Consider the following 18,567-nt stretch of genomic DNA (forward strand, 5'->3'; position numbering starts at 1 on the left):
CTATCCGTGTCAGCCTCCTAAATGTACCTGACTCAACTTTATTTTTCGACACATCCATGCAGCGCGAAGTGCGTGGAATCCCGGACCACCTACGCTCTATGGAAATCCCAAAAATATTTTCAAGTAAGTTCAGGCATATTAACTCTGAGAAAATGTTTTACACGGACGGATCGCGAATGGAAGAAGCGACAGGGTTTGGTATGTTCAACAATAATGTTTCGGCCTCATTCAAGCTTCAAGAACCTGCATCTGTTTATATAGCAGAGTTAGCAGCAGTTCATTATAGCTTGAATGTAATCGTCACATTATCTCCAAACCATTATTTCCTCTTCACAGATAGTCTGAGTGCAATTGAAGCCATTCGCTCAAACGCTGCTGGCAAAAATGAACCGTTTTTCTTGGGTAAAATAAAACAGTGTCTGAACGACATATTGAATAATAATTATCTAATCACAATAGTTTGGGTTCCGGCTCATTGCTCCATTCCAGGCAATGAAAGAGCCGATATTTTAGCCAAACGTGGTGCTATTGAGGGTGAAATTTATGAGAGACCGATTGCTTTCAACGAATTCTATAGCGCGTCTCGCCAAAGAACACTTGCCAGCTGGCAAGCTTCTTGGGATAGAGATGATCTGGGTCGGTGGATGCACTCAATTATTCCTTAAATATCGACAAAGGCATGGTTCAGGGGACTGGATGTGAGTAGAGATTTCATTCGTGTGATGTCCAGACTCATGTCCAATCACTACACGTTAGGTGCACATCTCCTTCGAATTGGACTTTCCGAGACTAATCATTGTGCTTGCGGCGAAGGTTACCGCGATATTGACCATGTTGTTTGGACATGCGTGGAGTTTCGTGATGTCAGATCTCAACTAATAAATTCCTTGCGTACCCAAGGTAGACTATCCAATGTCCCAGTTCGCGACATTCTTGCTTGTCGTGACCTTCCATACATGAAACTTCTTTATCATTTCATTAAATCCATTGGAGTTCCAATTTAAATTTTATTTTATGTTAAACTGTTTTCTCTTCCATGAGTTCAACCAATAGCCAACTATAGGATATTGAATATAAGTGGTGAACTGATACAAACAATCCTGAAATAGTTATAAGATCATGTACAAAATAAATGTATTTTATTTAATGTAATTTAAAATAGCAACTCGCTTGATAAAAACAGTGTTTAGATTAACTAATGAGTACCAACATACTAATATGATATTCGAAATGTATTAGGTTTAAACTACTATGTATTGTGGATGCCACGGCGAAGAAAAACTTATGTATATTGCCTATGAAATAAACGTATTTATGAAAAAAAAAAAAAAATGGCTATAAAGTATGTAGGATTAGAGGATTACGAATAAAATTGGTACGTTGATCGCTTTACTAATAGAATTTAAAACGATGCACCTACAATAAGGTATGGATAAGTTACTTCAAACATTCTGACACACAATTAAATATTACCTGTGTGTGTATGTGTGTGCATGTGCGTATGTGTGTATGTAACGTTTTTTTGCACTAACTTTTCTCGGAGATGGCTGAACCGATTTTCACAAACTTAGATTCAAATGAAAGGTCTTGTAGTCCCATACAAAATTCCTGAATATTCTCTGGATCCGAGACGGCAGACCCGGCATCCACCATGGCTGACTGCGGAAGCGAGACATCTGAAAACGACCAAAAGAGCCGCTCTAAAGAGGTATTCTAAACATGGAGGATTTTCCCTGCGTAATCACTACGTGCAGATAAATCAGTTGTACAAGAAAACCGTTAAGCGCTGCCATGCCAACTACTTGAACAACGTACAACGAAAACTGAAATCAAATCCAAGGTATTTCTGGAAACATGTGAATGAGCAAAGGAAAGAATTTGGGTTGCCCTCGTCAATGAGCTTTGGAGATCGTACTGGTTCGTGCACACAGGAAATCTGCCAGATGTTTGCGGAAAAGTTTTCTAGGGTTTTTTCAAATGAAATCCTGACTCAGCAGCAAATTGCTGCCGCAGCACTTAACGTTCCCCTGTCTAATAACTCATTGAACTGCATCAATATTGACGAAGACTCAATACGGACGGCAATTGTAGGAATGAAAGCCTCAAATTCTCCAGGCCCCGATGGAATACCGGCAGTTATTCTTAAAAAGTGCTCGCGTGGAGTAATCGCTCCCCTCTGCAAACTGTTTCGAATGTCTCTCACTACAGAAGTTTTCCCCAATTTATGGAAAGCTTCCTTTATGTTCCCAGTCCACAAGAAAGGCGATAAAAAGGATATAAACAACTACCGCGGTATCACTTCCCTTAGCGCTATACCAAAGCTGTTCGAAAAGGTTATACTGACACCAATTTTCAATCACTGCAAGCAATATATCGTCGATACTCAACACGGTTTCATGCCTAACCGCTCAACAACCACAAACTTACTATCGTTTTTGTCTTATGTGTTTGATGCAATGTCTAACGGTTTACAAACGGACGTTATCTACACAGATCTTTCCTCCGCTTTCGATATAATCAACCACGACATCACGGTTGCTAAGTTGGACAGACTTGGATTCAGTTCGAACATTCTTCGTTGGTTGCAGTCGTATCTTAGGAATCGTCGTTTAGCAGTTAAAATTGACGATCATACTTCCGGAGAGTTCCTCGCATCATCCGGAATACCACAGGGTAGTCATCTAGGACCGTTAATATTTTTACTGTACTTCAATGATGTCAATTTTGCCTTGGAAGGTCCTCGCTTATCGTTTGCTGATGATGTCAAGATCTATCACATCATCCGCAACTTAGAAGACGTAGCCTTTCTCCAGCGGCAATTGGTAATCTTCGCAGATTGGTGTAAAGTTAACCGTATGATTGTAAATCCAGACAAATGCTCGGCCATTACGTTCACGAGGAGAAAAATGCCATTGCATGTCGAATACTTTCTGGATGGGTCCTCGATTGGAAGATCTACTAGCGTTAAGGATCTTGGCGTCCATCTCGATGAGCAACTTACATTCAAGCATCACATCAGTTACATTGTAGCTAAAGCTTCCCGTAGCTTAGGATTCTTAATGAGAATAACTAAGCACTTCACAGACATACACTGTCTAAAATCGCTTTACTGCTCGCTTGTTCGTTCAACTCTCGAATATTGCTCGGCAGTTTGGAACCCATGCTACCTGAACGGTGCTCATAGAATTGAGGGAATACAGCGTAGATTCGTTCGCTTCGCTCTTCGTCGATTGCCGTGGACCGATCCTCATCAACTACCTAGTTATGAAAGTCGCGGGTTATTAATGGGTCTCGACACATTACAAGTGCGACGAGAATTATCACGCGCTTTGATAATAGCAGATATATTCAACGGTAGGATCGACTGTCCCGTTTTGCTCAACGAAATTAATATTAATGTGCGACCCAGAGCTCTCCGCAACAGTGCTTTTCTTCGACTTCCTATACGACGTACCAACTATGGCGCAAACGGTTCTATTATTGGTTTACAGAGATCGTTCAACCGCGTTTCATCTGGGTATGATTTTAATGTGTCACGAAGCAGAATACGTACAAATTTTCTGAATATTATTAGGAATTATCATTAGGACCAAATTGTGTCTGTTGATTGTAAATAAATAAATAAATCCGACTTCCGGTTCCGGAATTATGGGGTAAAATGTGCAAAAAATTGTGAAAAAGAGTGCACTAACTTTTCTCAGAGATGGCTGAACCGATTTTCACAAACTTAGATTAAAATTAAAGGTCCTAAGATCCCATAAAAAATTCCTGAATATTATTTGGATTCGACTTCCGGTTCGGGAATTATGGGGTAAAATGCACAAAAAAAAGAAAATATGTGTTCTAACTTTTCTCATAGATGGCGCGACCGGTTTTCACAAACTTATATTCAAATGAAAGGTCTTGAGTTCCCATACAAAATTCCTGAATATTATTTGGATCCGATTTCCGGTTCGGGAGTTATGGGGTTAAATGTGCAAAAAAAAGAAAATATGTGTTCTAACTTTTCTCATAGATGGTGATTTTCACAAACTTAAGTTCAAATGAAAGGTCCTGTGGTCGTAATTCCTGAATTTCATGCGGATCCGACTTCCGGATCCGGAAATATAGGGTAAAGTGGGTTAAAAATTGTATACCATCACTGAAAATGGGGAAAAACCTGAAAAAAGTTTCTAAATCGAACTCAAATCTTTTCCAATTGATAGTTTGTATCAGTAGACCACAGACAGACAGACGCCACGTTACCCTATCAAAAACATCCTGTCTGTCATCTAGACTGTGTTTATTTTTTTCATTTACCAACAGAGTTGCCATTCATACAGAATTACCTGTAATGTTTTGATTTGTATATGTCCATGCGAATTTCATGCAGGATACAGATTTAACACATATTGCCAAAACTATATACATAATTTTGCCTACTTCTCATCCTCCAACGCAATACAAAATCGAACCCGCTTTGTTACAATATTCACTTGCTTCTGGTCTGCCGCCACTTAATTTCGGGTGAAAATTACCAACACAATAAAAATAGTCTAGATGAACAACGTTGAGTCAAATAAATGGTTACCTACCAACATCGCGAAAAAGTTAAATATATTATCAACATAATCCGATAATTTGTTGTGACGATTTATTTTCAAATATTTTGATGAAATCAGGCATCCCTGCAAGCAGCTGATCGGTGTTGACAAACGAGGGAAAACCAACTAGTAAAAAAAACTTTTACATAACACAAGGGGTGTACAGATAGTAAATAGTTCGCGCAGTACAATATAGGTGGAACTAGTGCATCACGAAAAATTATTTTTATAAGAAATTACCCCTTACTGTCATGTCTGTTAGTCTGTGAGTAGACGGTCAGACAAACCAATTTCGGTTATTTTTTTTAAGAATCGAAGAAAATTATTTGAAGAATACCACAGTATTATATACGATAGTATGATTGATATGAGAGAGGCATCATTACACCACTAGGTGGATTGAAACAGGTTTTTTACAAAAATTTCACTTATTGTTTAAACAATATTTCAAAATTATACTTTTTACCAATAACAGTACAATATTAAACAACAAGAAATTCTTTCAATTTTTACAATATGGCGGCTCTGAAAACTACTGCTAAAGCTCATTTGATTTGTTGGTGAGTGACGTTAATTCATGGAAACCAATGATCGCAAAGCAAGAAGAAAAACATTTTCATATTCGAATATGAAAAAAATTGGCTACGGTTGAAACTAGAATGAAAAATTTCCACTAAGAAAAGACAAAATGGTGGTCAATTTTTCGTTTTTCGACCCGTTTTGCACAATTCGCGACTAATCGTTCTTGTGTGCGCACCTGATTTCTACCAACTTCTCGATCTCGTGTACCCTCGGGACTAATTCTATACCATTTCTAAGAGTATTTTCTAACAATTTGCGGAAAAAAACGTGTTTACGTTTTTTTTATAAATTGTTTGCAGGTCTTAATATGGGACGTTCAGCAGTGTAAAAATTGATAAAAATAGTTCTGAATCAGGTTAATCCAACTAAGTGTGTAATCACTTTCCAGTATAACAGAAAACCGTTTCTACAATGGGCAATCGAATCAAGTAATGAGCATTTTTCTTCCTACCATCCGACAAAGTCTATTTTTTTGCATGCATCTTTTTTCAGTTTTATCGTTGTTATCACGAAATACATAAGCTTTTTGAAGTATTATTTGTTTGATAGGATAGAAGTATCATTTCCGCAGTGTTGTGATAAGTGAATCTGCAGATCTTTGCTTATATATTTATAACGAATACATAACATGCCACTCTACGGGTTACAATACATTTTATTGTATCTTGACAAGATTTTTTTCATTTCCAACGATTCAATATATTGTTTCTACGATTCACAATTGAATTTATTGTACATGTGGTGTTTCAAACAATATACAAACTGTACATTTGATTGTTTTCCAAGAAAACATGAATGAGAGAATTTTATGATTTGAATTGTTACGATACTTAACAACCTATACATTCTATTGTAAAAAGCATGTTCACAATTAATTGAATAGTGTATTACAATACATTAAAATATTTTTCAATGATCAAAGCAAAATTGTTGAAGGTTTTGTAACAACAAATCGTATTGTGTTTCTACAATATTTTTATCCGGGGAGGAACTGCAGGCGAACCATCAAAAATACAGTTTAAGTGTTAACAAACTTTTATTTTTCATTCACTGTTAAGAAAACTTTTATTTTTCATTCACTCTCAACGAGTAGTGAATTCTTCTTCAAAGCGAATGTTGATATGAAGCTTCTTGACCGTCATCGAAAAAAAACCTGACAAATGTGAGAACGAACTTTGACATCCCTAGATTTTTGTAGTCGCAACAACTATTTCGCACTGGGTTAACATTAAACAAACAGCTGTCAGAAGAAGCTGTTGCTTCACCATTGTCAAACGCGCCGGCCAGGTAGCGTAGATTCCGATAGTTTGGTCATTTCGAAGCAGAAAAAAAAATCACTTTCCTTACAGAACACTATTCAAAGGTTACAAACATCAAATAACATGGATTCTGCCGGGGTGAGTATGAACGATATAGTATTCAATCATTTGCAATAAAGTATGTTTTTCCTTTTGCAGGCAAGAATCTTAGAAATTCTCAACCTACCGCCGATGATGCGCTGTCCTGAACTGGGCCTTCTCATCGACCGCGCAAGGTAATTATTGTTTACAATTTAACCGAAAACGATTAACGGTAATATGATTGCTTTTTAGTCTGAAAGAGCTTCAGGACATCTATCCTCTGTTGATCAACTCAATATTTGGCATTAACACTGGAACCGGTTGGGGTTTCCGAACAATGACACGAGATACTCACCCGCATGATTTTGATGTACTCTACAACTTCTTCATTCCCATCGGGGGCCCAATGTTTCGGCTGTGCTATCGTTTGCTAAACGACTCCCTGAAATATGAGCTTCCCATTTCATATCTTCCGGTAAATTCGCAATGGTTTCAATCCTGTACCTTATTTCATAAAAAAAAAATATCTGCGTTTTAGCCTAAAATGCAACAGATGCTAGAAAGTGGTCGTTATTCTGCGTTTTATAGTGATATTATCAATGTCGATCCTTTCAGAAGACAGATTGTATCACTTGCCTTGAGTAAGTTGGTGATGACTTAGTAGAAAGGATACGCTAATGAAATATTCTCGTTTATTCCCAAGATGCATTCGACTACTTTATGTTTTTCTTCGTGCTGCATGGCATAGTTTCTCCGCAACAACTTTGCCCAGCTGCCTTAACGCTCGGCAATGAGAAAGCCAAAACGCTGTACCTTATTCTGACTGCAGAATATCTGTGCACATTTTTACCAAGCCACCCGGATTCGATCGTGTTGCCTCAAATCGTATGTGGTAGCATAAAAGTATCTTCGCCTACCACTATTCCAGTGATGCAGTAAGTATCCCGACGGGTTTTGGCAACTGTTGATAGCGAATAACGCCTCACATTTTCACAGACCGACCAAATCACCAAAATACCTTCTGATGTCGGCGATTCATCATCATGCTCCTGCTACGGCTCCATCCCACCAGCGAACAGTGGCAAACAACAGCATAGAATCTTCCCGCGCGTACTGTTGGCGATCGGAAACCGTGCTTTACGTTTTCATAGACTGTTGGCTCCGGCTCGACGTAGATGATTCTCGTGAACTTCCTGGTAACGAGTTTATCCGGTGTGTTCGGATTCTCATTAAACAACTGCACGCCTTTGGCAATAGTTCAGAGCTAGACAACACCTCGATGGCTCTACTTCGGCAGTCAGCGCAGCCACTTATGAATGCCAGAATTTACGGATTCCTTAAATCATTGATTGCTCGTTGGCCCTTGGACAGCTCGTTTTCCGATGTGCTTGAGCTGTGGCTTAGCTACATTCAACCGTGGCGATATACTTTCAATCGAGATTTGAGTATCAACTCGGAGATACCCATTACACCCAGGCATGAGAGTTTCATCGTCGACAATTTGATTGTGTACACGCAAATATTCGTTCAATTGATTCCGCGTTTCGAGCGGATGGATTTGACTACGCTCAGGAATGTCTTGATGCTGTTCCGGTTGCTGAAAGTGTTTAGCCAATGCAATTTGATCGATTTGCTGAATCAAAATGAAATCGTAATGTCATCGAATAACAATGCCAATTCTACGTTCAACATTTCCGGCAACTCGAATCGAAGTGTGTGTAATATGAGCCCGAGTGGCGGCCTGAACCGGTCCAGCGGCGAATGGAAATCGTTCAATTCGAGCGGCGGTCGACCGGGCACACCGGGAAATCGTTCGACCGGCGAGGTAAACGAAGACAGTTATGTGTTCCTGTTTGGGGATCATTTTACCACAGAAATCGAGGAACTGTTGAAGAAGATTTACGTTTCGTCCCTAATCGCAAGGGAGAATTTACGGATTGTTCAGCAGGAGAAAAGTAACCGCTACCAGGGGATACTCAAGTATGTGCATAAAATCGTAGGATATTTCGATTACGATCCCGTTTATGCGGCTATGCTGAACGATCGACAGAAGATTCCGGAAATTTTGGATGTGGCACTGCATTCACTCGCAAGGATGTTTCAGGTAAGCGATACGTTTATTATTATAGAAAGAACTTGGTCCTTTTTTTTGCAATTTTGTTTACAAAAGAAGACTCACATGAAAAAACAGCACACGGTCGGTTCAAATACTTGAGTTTCGCATACTGTAAGACCTGACATCGCAAGTTAGACTCACACTCATCGATGCATCGCTTTCCACTGTTCCTTGGGATAGTGATACACTGGGGTCTTTTTTACGCGTTTTTTATCCTGTTTTTTAGATGACACCAGATCTCGACTTTTCATGCATTTCTAAGACATTTAGCATCAAACTTTTTTTTTCAATTTTGCGATTTTTTCTATGCGGATTTCTGAAGTAACGCGGTTTCAAATTAAGTCTCAGAGGTGATTTAAAAAAATTGTTTTGGGGATGTATCAGATCCGGATTTTTTTTAGATTGCAACAGATCTGGACGTTTCAAGCGGACGTTTAAATGATAGTACGGAAAAGTTTCGTCTTCGATTCGTCAGTGCCTAATTCAGGGTGGGCCATTTAAATTGGAAGCATTTATTTCTGGACCAAATATATGAAAACACCATTTTTATTTATTCTCATTTCGAATATAATTTATTTTGGTTCAAGGATATATGTTACAGCTATTTTATAAAAAATGATATCGCATAAATGGTTACCTTTGGCCTTGAGTACAAAATGTGCCCTTTTTCGGTATTTTCCATCATTTTGGTTAATGTATCGGTCGAAACAAATCAATTGTTAGTCAAGCTGTATGGCATGTTGCACTGTCCTATTGAAACCAGTAGCCATACAAATCACTTTTAACGAAAAATGGGCATCACAAAATCATTTATCATGGCTCGATAACAAATCACCATTACCAGTTTTTGTAATTCAATCATCGTCTTGGAAAAAATAGGGACCAATCACCTTATCCGCACAAACACCGCACTAAACTGTAACTTTTGAGTCGTATAGCGGTTGTTTCTCAATTAATTTAAGGTTTTCAGTGGCATAGAACCGACAATTTTGCTTATTAACGCATCCATTGAACGTGAAATATGATTCGTCTGGTTTTGACAATTGAGAAGTTATTTTGAATGTAAAGCGTGTTATTTTGAAGTGTACTGCTCTATGGTAAATTTGTCTAGCATATGCTTCTAACGCGGTATGTCATTAGTCGATCTGTCAATTCTGTCAAATGTTCTTGGGTTGCCCGATGCTTCCACTTTAAATGGCTCACACTGTAGTTTGAGTTGAACTTTAATGCCATTCAGCAGTTCAACATATACCTCTAAGGAGACGTAAAGTCTTTGCTACTTACAAAATCGATTTCTAATTTTTGCACCGTACTAAAAAGTGTACTGCAAGGAGCAGAAAAATTTACGTTCACTTAGAGGTTTATGTTGAACTGCTGAGTGACATAACAGTTCAACATAAACTGTTCTGTATTGACGAGTCGAAGACGAAATATAAAGTAAACACGTTTCAAGTCTCTGTATCAAGTACTTTCAACTGAGCAATTCCAGAAATGCTTAGCAGATCATCAGACTCGACCTTCTCCGATTTGGATGAAACTTTGCACATGGCTTCAGTATGGCAAACCATAAGTGTTGAACCGATGGAAAGGTCAATCCGACTCACGACTGATTTTTAATACGGAACGCCACATCCAAGGTACGGTGAAGAGTAAAAGAGGAAACGTTATACTCTGAAGGTGTTTTTCGAGGTGTGGCTTGAAAAAATCAACGATTTAATGAAATTCTTACCCTCAATCCCGTAGGGAATTTGATGGCGATTCTGGATTCCTGCGGGAAGAGTAAGATCCACATCACCTAATTTTGAATTAAATATATCAGTGTATTTTTTCACAAATTTCTAGCCGGTTAGTAAAACTGATTGATATTTGCATTTTCAGATTCCTCTCACCGAAGAACTATTCCGAGGAGAATCGATGCAGGTCGATGCCCCATCACTGGCGGAGCAAACAGCAACCAGCACCATCTGGGATGTCACGATGGATTCAACACACTCGTCCCAATCGTTCTCCATATCGCCACAGGTGATGAAACATCGCAAAAACTTACTGCGCTATACAGGCGATCCGGCATTGCTGCCCATAGGCGGAACCGAGTTTACCTTCTTGGTTCGATTCCTGCACCAGTTGTCGTGCAAGTTGAATCTGATGTTTGGCGGTGAAATGGACGAACTGTGGCATCGCAACGATATTTGGGGCAAACTGAGCCGCCAAGTGCTGAGCCCTCCGATGCTTACGCAAACATTCGATAAATCGCAAGGAGTGTGCGTGCTGAAACAGGATACGTTGGGCCCTAGAATATGCCTTCGCCTGCTGGCTTCCTACAAGTCCTCGCTGGTGATCCTGTGCTCTTTCCTGTTCGGTTATTTGGTATTCAATGCTCCGAGCTACGGGTTTATGTTGCTTGTGACAATCACGTTTATGTATTTGCTAATCAAATCACTTTTCGGTGACGTAAGATCGGTTCGAATAGACCCAAGGATATCGGATCGAACAGGTTAGTTGAAATTGTTTCTTATCTTTTAAAAATAGCATTTATTTGAATAATTTTTTATTAGAATAAAAATATTCAGAGAGAAATTTTGCTATGATCATGGAAACTTTAATATTCTTTCATTACACTGGGGGGATTACATTTGACTAAACTGCAGAAATGCGACTTAAATGGCGAAACTAATAACGTGATGACGACCTTTGATTGAGATTCATCTTCCACAGAGAGTCAATGGTAAAGTCTTTACTCCTTGCTTCTTGAGCGCAACCACAAACAAAACAGTGCTCCGAGACGAAACACCACCAGCAGGACAAACAGACAGACGATGTCGAAGGTTAGATCTTCTACTCTGAAGTTAAATGTTTCGAGAATGATTTGGCCTGAGGTTGGGCAAGTCACGTTCATGCGAGTGCACGCGATTTCCCCTTCCTGTACCATACTCCACTGATTGATCAGCAATGCTTCATTGGCATAACGGAACCACGAGAAATAGGACAAGTACTCGAAATAGATCGGAACTGAAGCTGAATTCAGGAAGAATCCACCAAAAATAAGAAACGGTATGATGACCGGAGGTCCTACAGAGAGGGCCATAGATATTGAAGAGCTGGCACAGGAAATTAAATAGCCTTAAAAAGAAACGAATACGTTAACATTATTATCATATATAGTGTCAAGTGTCTTACCGAAAGATGTCGCCACATTTGCAACCAACGTTACAATGAAGAGAGTCATAAAGTAGTGATCCACACCGGCTCTCAGTCCGATCATGGGATATGCTATCGATGTGAACACAAATGGAATTACTATGAACAGCGGGACCTCGGCAATGGTTTTCCCCAGGAAGTAGGTATCCACTCGGAACAAACGAGATCGTTTCTCTCGCAAGAATACCGGCAGTTCGGCAGAAAACACATTGATTACTGCAAACACATTTTGAAAGGTCATATTCGTTAAAAAGAGAAACAACGAGCCGTTAATGTTCATCACTCCGTCCTGATCCAGTTTCTGACCGAAGTAGATTGAACCGATCAGTGTTGCGACCATCTGTAAAATTGAAATGAATTCGACATAAGTCCCATCATTGTGCAAACTCAAAGCAGTGAAAAACTTACGGCAGTTTGAAGTAACCGAACTTTGACCAGCATGGGATCCTTGAGCACCGTCAGCCAGGAACGCCACAACACGTAGTAAAACTGAGTCCACCAGCCCGACCGATATCCGGATTTACTGGCACCGTTCACCGGTTGTAGCAGGCAGTGTTCGTCGACATTCTTTCCGGCACTGGCCACATCCATCACGTCCCGGGCCGCCGGACTGGTTGCATAACAATCGCAAATCTTCTTGATCGTATCGCGGCATTCCAGTTCCTTGTTCGGTGCGATCGCCAGCATTTGTACGTAGAAATCGGCCGGGTTGTAATTCGGCGGGCAGGGAATTCCAAGTCTGAAAGTTGATTTTTCAAAAAAAAAAGTTATCAACTGTTTGCACCAAATTGAACAAAATATGATTACCGGGTATCTTGAAAAAAATATTCAAATAATAGCTTCGCGATTGAACTCGCTGTTGGTTTGTGGCATTGGCAACCATACCATCTGTATTTCTGTATAAGAATTTCTAAATTGAAAGGGTGTCGTTTCTAGTATATTTTCTGCAAAAATTGCGCCATGGTCATCACCGTAAGTTATCTAATAATAAGTAAGGTGAGCCAGTAAAATTGCTAATGCACTGATGAGTCTAAGACGAGACGTAAAAAAGTAACTAAGTAATTTAATAACAATTCATAATTGAAACAAATTCTCGATCAGTTGAGAAACTCGTTTTTAAAACGTCACGATTATGCAACTCTGGAATAAAGAGTTATTCAATCAATAACGACACTAAAAGAATATCGCTTGTAACAAAAATAAACTAAATTTTGTTTACGTTTCGTCTTCGACTCATCAGTGCATAGCAATTCAAATTGAACTGCTTAATGGAAAACTCGGCAGTTCAATTTGAACCATGGCACTTCGGTGTTAAACAAGTGTTCTGCAAATAGCAGAAACTTTACGTCTGCTTAACGACTCAAATTGAACTGCCGAGTTTTACATTGAGCAGGTCGATTTGAACTGCTATACACTGATGAGTCGAAGACGAAACGTAAACAAAATACAAAACGATTATGTGCCCTAAGCATAAAATTAGGCTAACCATCGAATGAAAAATAAACTGTTCATTGTATAATAATTGTGAGACAGAAAAAGGTGGGTGAGTAATATCAGATATATAACCGGATCACGTGAATACGAATAAAAGAATCTAGAGCTGTATCCGTAATTAGTAATAAGTAAGGTAGAAGTCCTCGACCTGGATCAGTAATATGGTAAGTCTAGGTTTAGTTCTAGATTCAAATACAAGTTTAAGTCCATATTCATACACGGAATTGGCGCCAGACTCTGAATCCAGAATTCGCAATGAACTCTGGAAAGACAAATTTCAACTGAGTTTCAGTACTAGATTCTGGAACTAAATACCGAATCTGCATTCTGAAACCGGCACCTGGATATGAAATTAGGAGCTGGGTTCTGAGACTGAATTCTATAAGTGAAATTTGGAACTGAATTAAGTGAAATTTGGAACTGAATTATGGATCTAAATTCAGAACATAAATTTTAGAAATGAACCCTAGTCCTGGAATCTGGAATTGAATTTTAGAGCTGAATTCTGAAATAGAACCTGAGTTTTGGAGCTGTATTCTCTAGTTGAGTACCTAAATTCTGGAACAGAATCCTGGATTTTGAAACGCGGGAATGGTCCAACCCGATTTTCGATTAAGAAAAAGACAAATTTTGGAACTGAATTTTGAAACTGAATTCTTTAGATTAGGTTTTAGATTCGATTTTCACATTTAGGCACTAAGTTTGATAACTGTAGCTGAATGATGTGTAAGAATTCTGGAACTGAGCCCTGGATTCTGGATCGTCATTGTCCGAGCACTAGGAAGCCTATCTTGCCACGTGCTTCTCGTTTTTATGGTTATTGATTCCATAAATGATAGAAGTTTGAGTTATTTATGGTTATCTCATACTACTAATTGTTTTATCATTGAATTGCTGATCATATTTCCGATGGCATCAAAAAAAATGATGCGGTATCGTTAAGTACAATGAGAAATATTCGCGATCAAAAACTTATCACTCTTCCACAACATTAATCTCGGAAAGGAACGTAAAACGTAAAAAAACATACCTTGTCAAATGCTGATTGGCTCACTGAGATATCTCTAATGAACATTGGATCTATTAACGATTTATTTATTTTAGTTTGACGTAAAGCCGCCATGACTAAGTTCAGTTTTTGCAATGACTGAGCGGAAATATATATTGGAGAAGCCAAGTGAAAGGAAAAACTAACAGAAAAGATGAATTTTTGGAAAAAGATACGCTCAGAAACAGGACTCGAACCTGCGTTCTTATGCATTCCGTGCATACGCGCTACCATTTCGCCACTCTGATCTTGCTTTAGCCATACTAAAACTCACAGACATAGTAGCAACGTACATCGAACATGGTCTACATCCTGGCCGTCACCCGACCGATACCTTATATCCAAACATCTTATCTGTCCATCAAACACTAGTCCTCTCGCTTTATACCTATTTCTCCGATCAAGCATTGAGTAGGAGAGTGTATTTATAATCGCTTGTCACCTTCTTTAATGGTGCCGGTGGTATCGGTCGGGTGACGGCCAGGATGTAGACCATGTTCGATGTACGTTGCTACTATGTCTGTGAGTTTTAGTGTGGCTAAAGCAAGATCAGAGTGGCGAAATGGTAGCGCGTATGCACGGAATGCATAAGAACGCAGGTTCGAGTCCTGTCTCTGAGCGTATCTTTTTCCAAAAATTCATCTTTTCTGTTAGTTTTTCCTTTCACTTGGCTTCTCCAATATATATTTCCGCTCAGTCATTGCAAAAACTGATTGGATCTATTGAAAACCATAATGAAATTTTTATTTCATTGTTCAGTTCTCTCTAATTTTTCGATTTTCGAAACATTTTGCATTATTTCATTAATGCACTGATGCTAAATCGGACCAAAAAAAGTACTGAATTATGATGGAGTAGACGCCAGTACATGAATTTCCGAACGTAAACATCCGCTATCATCGTATCTGTTGTCACAAATGGATTTGAAAGCATTTCGCATTCACAAATTGCTTGTCAAACCATTTCTGATTTTTTCCGTAAAAATTTTGCGAAGAGTAAAGGCGTCAAATATAAAGCAATCAGGTAAATCGTGAAAAAAAAAGTAAATAAAAAGAAACTGTCATTTGCAGCTATGCCCTTTTGTCCCACGACAAAAATGATGTCCCCTTTCCTGGCGGGCGACGACTCATCATTCTCTTCTATAGGAGTTGAAGATTCGGGTAGCACGGTTTGCTTCGATGAGTTGCCCAAATCTGTCTTCCACTGGTTTCTAACTAATGTAAATGTACCTTACTAGAGTAAAGGTACCTTCTTTGGGAATACCCGAAAAAACAAAGCGGTTACATATTTGTAGATTCACACGCAAAATAAACTAAAATTCTACTTAGCATAGAATCACTATCATAAGGACTTTATCATACATTTCCTATGAAAACGAACGAAAGCTTAATTCGCAAAATTTTGCTGGGAGGGAAAATTTGTCACGCAAGACGCGCACGTCTGCTGCGATCGTTTTCCATTCACTAGAGTAACAACATCTTTATGTCGTTTTCGTCTGATGCCAAACCTAACCCAGTTTCCACTCTAACTGCTGTCAAACCGTTTGTTTGAAGCTAGTTTCGAACCTAGTTTCAACGTTGTTGAACTGAAAATCGGGTCAGTTTCGAACCTGGTTTTTTTATCAGGTTTACTCAAACCCCCGTTGCTAAGTGCGAAATCAACACAGTTTCGTGAAAAGTGTTTGTTTGATGAAACTACCCTGGGTCAGTTTCAGTTTTCTCCAACGAAAACGACATTAGAAAAAGTATCAATTCTATAGTCCCACGACAAAAGGGCCTAACTGCAAATGACAGTTTATCTTTGTTTACTTTTTTCCACGATTTATCGGATTGATTTTATATTTGAAGCCTCACTCTTCGCAAAACTTTAAAGTTAAAACCACAAGCTTTCGAGAAATTACAGTAATGACTCCGTAATATTCAAAATAGAAAGCAAACAAAGAGAGGCTCTCATTTACAGCTAGGCCCTTTTGTCTTTATGGAGGGGTCAACTTTTGTTCCAATTTTATGTAAGTATGGATCAGTTTCTGATTGGCTGATTTTGATGTTTCTACCCACACCCTTTTGAAAAGTTCACACGAGTAAAAGGCCGAGAAATGAGGTCAAGTATAGAGAAAATAACACTAAGCATTTCTATCCAAGCTTAACTTTTTTCTGGTTTCCAAAAGATCCGGTAATACGTCAACAATGGGTTCGATTTTGCGATCAACATGAAAGAGATATTTCGTGTTTTGTCATCAAAGCAGGAATGACAATTTGTGGTGTAAGTCAAACTGTAGGAATGTTAATTAAATATAATAACTAGATTTTTTAAAGTTATATTTTATAAACCAAAAAAAAGTCACAGGTTTTACCAAATACGATTTATCAGTATTTCCTATGTCTGAGACTTGCGAATAACGAATCTTCCTTTGAAAACCAAATTTATGATTTGTGGCTTATCGTTTGAAGGCAGGAGAGGATAAAAAAACAACACAAAAGAATTCAACAGCAGAAGTATGCTCAATGAATTGCTTTTAAAAGTTATCAATTAATAAACAAAAATGAATTCATTAAAACATTTTTCACGTTTATTTCAAATCAACGATAGAATAAAAAAGTATAAAAAATCTGTAAACATAGCAACACTGTAGCCGATACGTGAACAGGCAGTTGGTATTTATTTAACAGGGTGAAGAAGACTAGAATGATGATTCGAAAGGTAGAATAAGAAGCCAGTTGTCAGGTCTTGTCTTAGGAAGCTAGATTAAGCCTCATTTAGCGTATATTCTTGTTTTGTCTTTCTCATATAGACATCTGAACCGAGGACCGAGTGTCATATATCATTCGACTCAGCTCGTCGAGAAAATCGCTAAATGTCTGTGTGTAGTATGTAAAAGAAATGTGCACTTGATTTTCTCGGAGAGGGCTCTAACATGGTAATTAGTAGAACAATATTCGTTTTAAGAGCGTATTTCTATACATAACAAGGTAAAACGAAAAGTATGCTCTGAACTAGCCATATAAAACTTATTTTATGTACAACTTGTTAGTTATTAGCCATGTAAATTGATTAGGGAATCGACAGCAGACTTTTGAAACAGAAGGTGACTAATTACGTTCCTTGTAAGAATCTCATTAGCAGATGTCTAGCTGAGCACTCAAACACTTGAATTAGGCCACAGAGATAATAAAACAGCAACCTATTTTAAAAATATCTTTTCATGCATCAAGAAATACCTACTGTGAGAAAAATTCCGCCGCCTGGTAGGGCGATCCGAGGAACGCCACTCGTCCTTCCGCCATCAGTAGAATCTTGTCGAACATGCAGTACAGCTCGGAGGAAGGTTGGTGTATGGTCAATATTATCGTTTTGCCCTTCATCGCCATTCCCTTCAGCACCTGCAGTACGCTGTGGGCCATGAAGGAGTCTAAGCCGGAGGTAGGTTCGTCACAGAGTAGAAGATGAGGGTCTGTGAGAGATTCTGATGCGAAGGCCAATCGCTTCCGCTCTCCACCAGAGAGGCCTTTCATACGTCCGGGAGACCCAATAAGCGTATTTGCGCATTTTGTCAGCGATAGTTCCTGCAGCACTTCATCTACTCGGTTCAGTTTGACGCTCTTGGGAACATGTTTACCCATTCGCAACATCGCTTGGAATATAAGATGTTCCTTTGTGGTGAGAGCTGCGATGAACAGATCATCCTGCTGGACGTATGCGCATCGTGCCCGCAACTGCTCCGCATTCACCGGAATTCCGTTCAAAGCACGAAGTGATGTCGGAGACACTTTCACTCCTGGCGGGGATCTGAACGCCAACGCATTCAGTAAAGTCGTTTTACCCGCACCGGAACTTCCCAATACTGCCAGTAGCTCACCACTTTTCGCAACGCCGGTAACATTTTTCAGCAAATGTTTGCGAGGATTAAAGTCTTTTTTCTGTCGCGAAAAACACGAACACAGTCGACTGCACAGTGGTTCTTTCCTTGAATCACCCGGAGTCTCTCCGAAAACATCGATCTCTTTCCATGTGTACGTAAGCCGCTCATGCTGGGGTATCTGACCCTTGACTGCACCGTAGCTTTTAGGTTTCCACACCTGGATGAGAGTAGCCTTGTCACTAGTTTGTATAACGTCGTCTGCCTCCTGATAACTACTGGTACTGTAGCGCTGAAAGGATAGAAAAAAGTACCTGTTACTGATCTATTCACTTGAGAAAGTTCGAATA

At 39.1% G+C, this 18,567-nt stretch overlaps 2 protein-coding genes across 5 annotated transcripts in view; one reads left to right on the top strand and one right to left on the bottom strand.

The window, feature by feature from the left end:
- Window positions 1-6,417: 6,417 nt before the first annotated feature.
- LOC131425698 (sphingomyelin phosphodiesterase 4) lies at window positions 6,418-11,218 on the top strand. The gene is made up of 7 exons (XM_058587772.1): window positions 6,418-6,562; window positions 6,623-6,699; window positions 6,758-6,980; window positions 7,044-7,146; window positions 7,209-7,440; window positions 7,502-8,609; window positions 10,500-11,218. The coding sequence occupies exons 1-7, from the start codon at window positions 6,548-6,550 to the stop codon at window positions 11,118-11,120; spliced, it is 2,379 nt and encodes a 792-aa protein (XP_058443755.1). The 5' UTR covers window positions 6,418-6,547; the 3' UTR covers window positions 11,121-11,218.
- The window catches only part of LOC131425699 (protein white), a 53,950-nt gene continuing 46,556 nt past the window's right edge, over window positions 11,174-18,567 (bottom strand). For 2 of the 4 annotated variants that reach the window (XM_058587775.1, XM_058587773.1), the window contains exons 4-7: window positions 17,584-18,509; window positions 12,228-12,558; window positions 11,799-12,159; window positions 11,174-11,741 (exon numbers count right to left, since the gene is read on the bottom strand). In XM_058587775.1, coding sequence (XP_058443758.1) covers window positions 11,356-11,741; window positions 11,799-12,159; window positions 12,228-12,558; window positions 17,584-18,509 — 2,004 coding nt within the window. In that variant the 3' untranslated portion in view covers window positions 11,174-11,355. The remainder of the gene's footprint in view (window positions 11,742-11,798; window positions 12,160-12,227; window positions 12,559-17,583; window positions 18,510-18,567) is intronic. The other 2 variants (XM_058587777.1, XM_058587776.1) reach the window with 1 other exon arrangement.

The sequence above is a fragment of the Malaya genurostris genome, chromosome 1 (genome assembly GCF_030247185.1).
Source record: "Malaya genurostris strain Urasoe2022 chromosome 1, Malgen_1.1, whole genome shotgun sequence".
NCBI classification, from domain to species: Eukaryota; Metazoa; Arthropoda; class Insecta; order Diptera; family Culicidae; genus Malaya; species Malaya genurostris.

What these genes read in the sequence shown, in the direction of transcription:
- LOC131425698 (XM_058587772.1), top strand. An exon ending in ACCACTATTCCAGTGATGCA is followed by an intron (nt 7,441 to 7,501) that starts GTAAGTATCCCG and finishes ACATTTTCACAG; the next exon opens with ACCGACCAAATCACCAAAAT. An exon ending in CACTCGCAAGGATGTTTCAG is followed by an intron (nt 8,610 to 10,499) that starts GTAAGCGATACG and finishes TTGCATTTTCAG; the next exon opens with ATTCCTCTCACCGAAGAACT.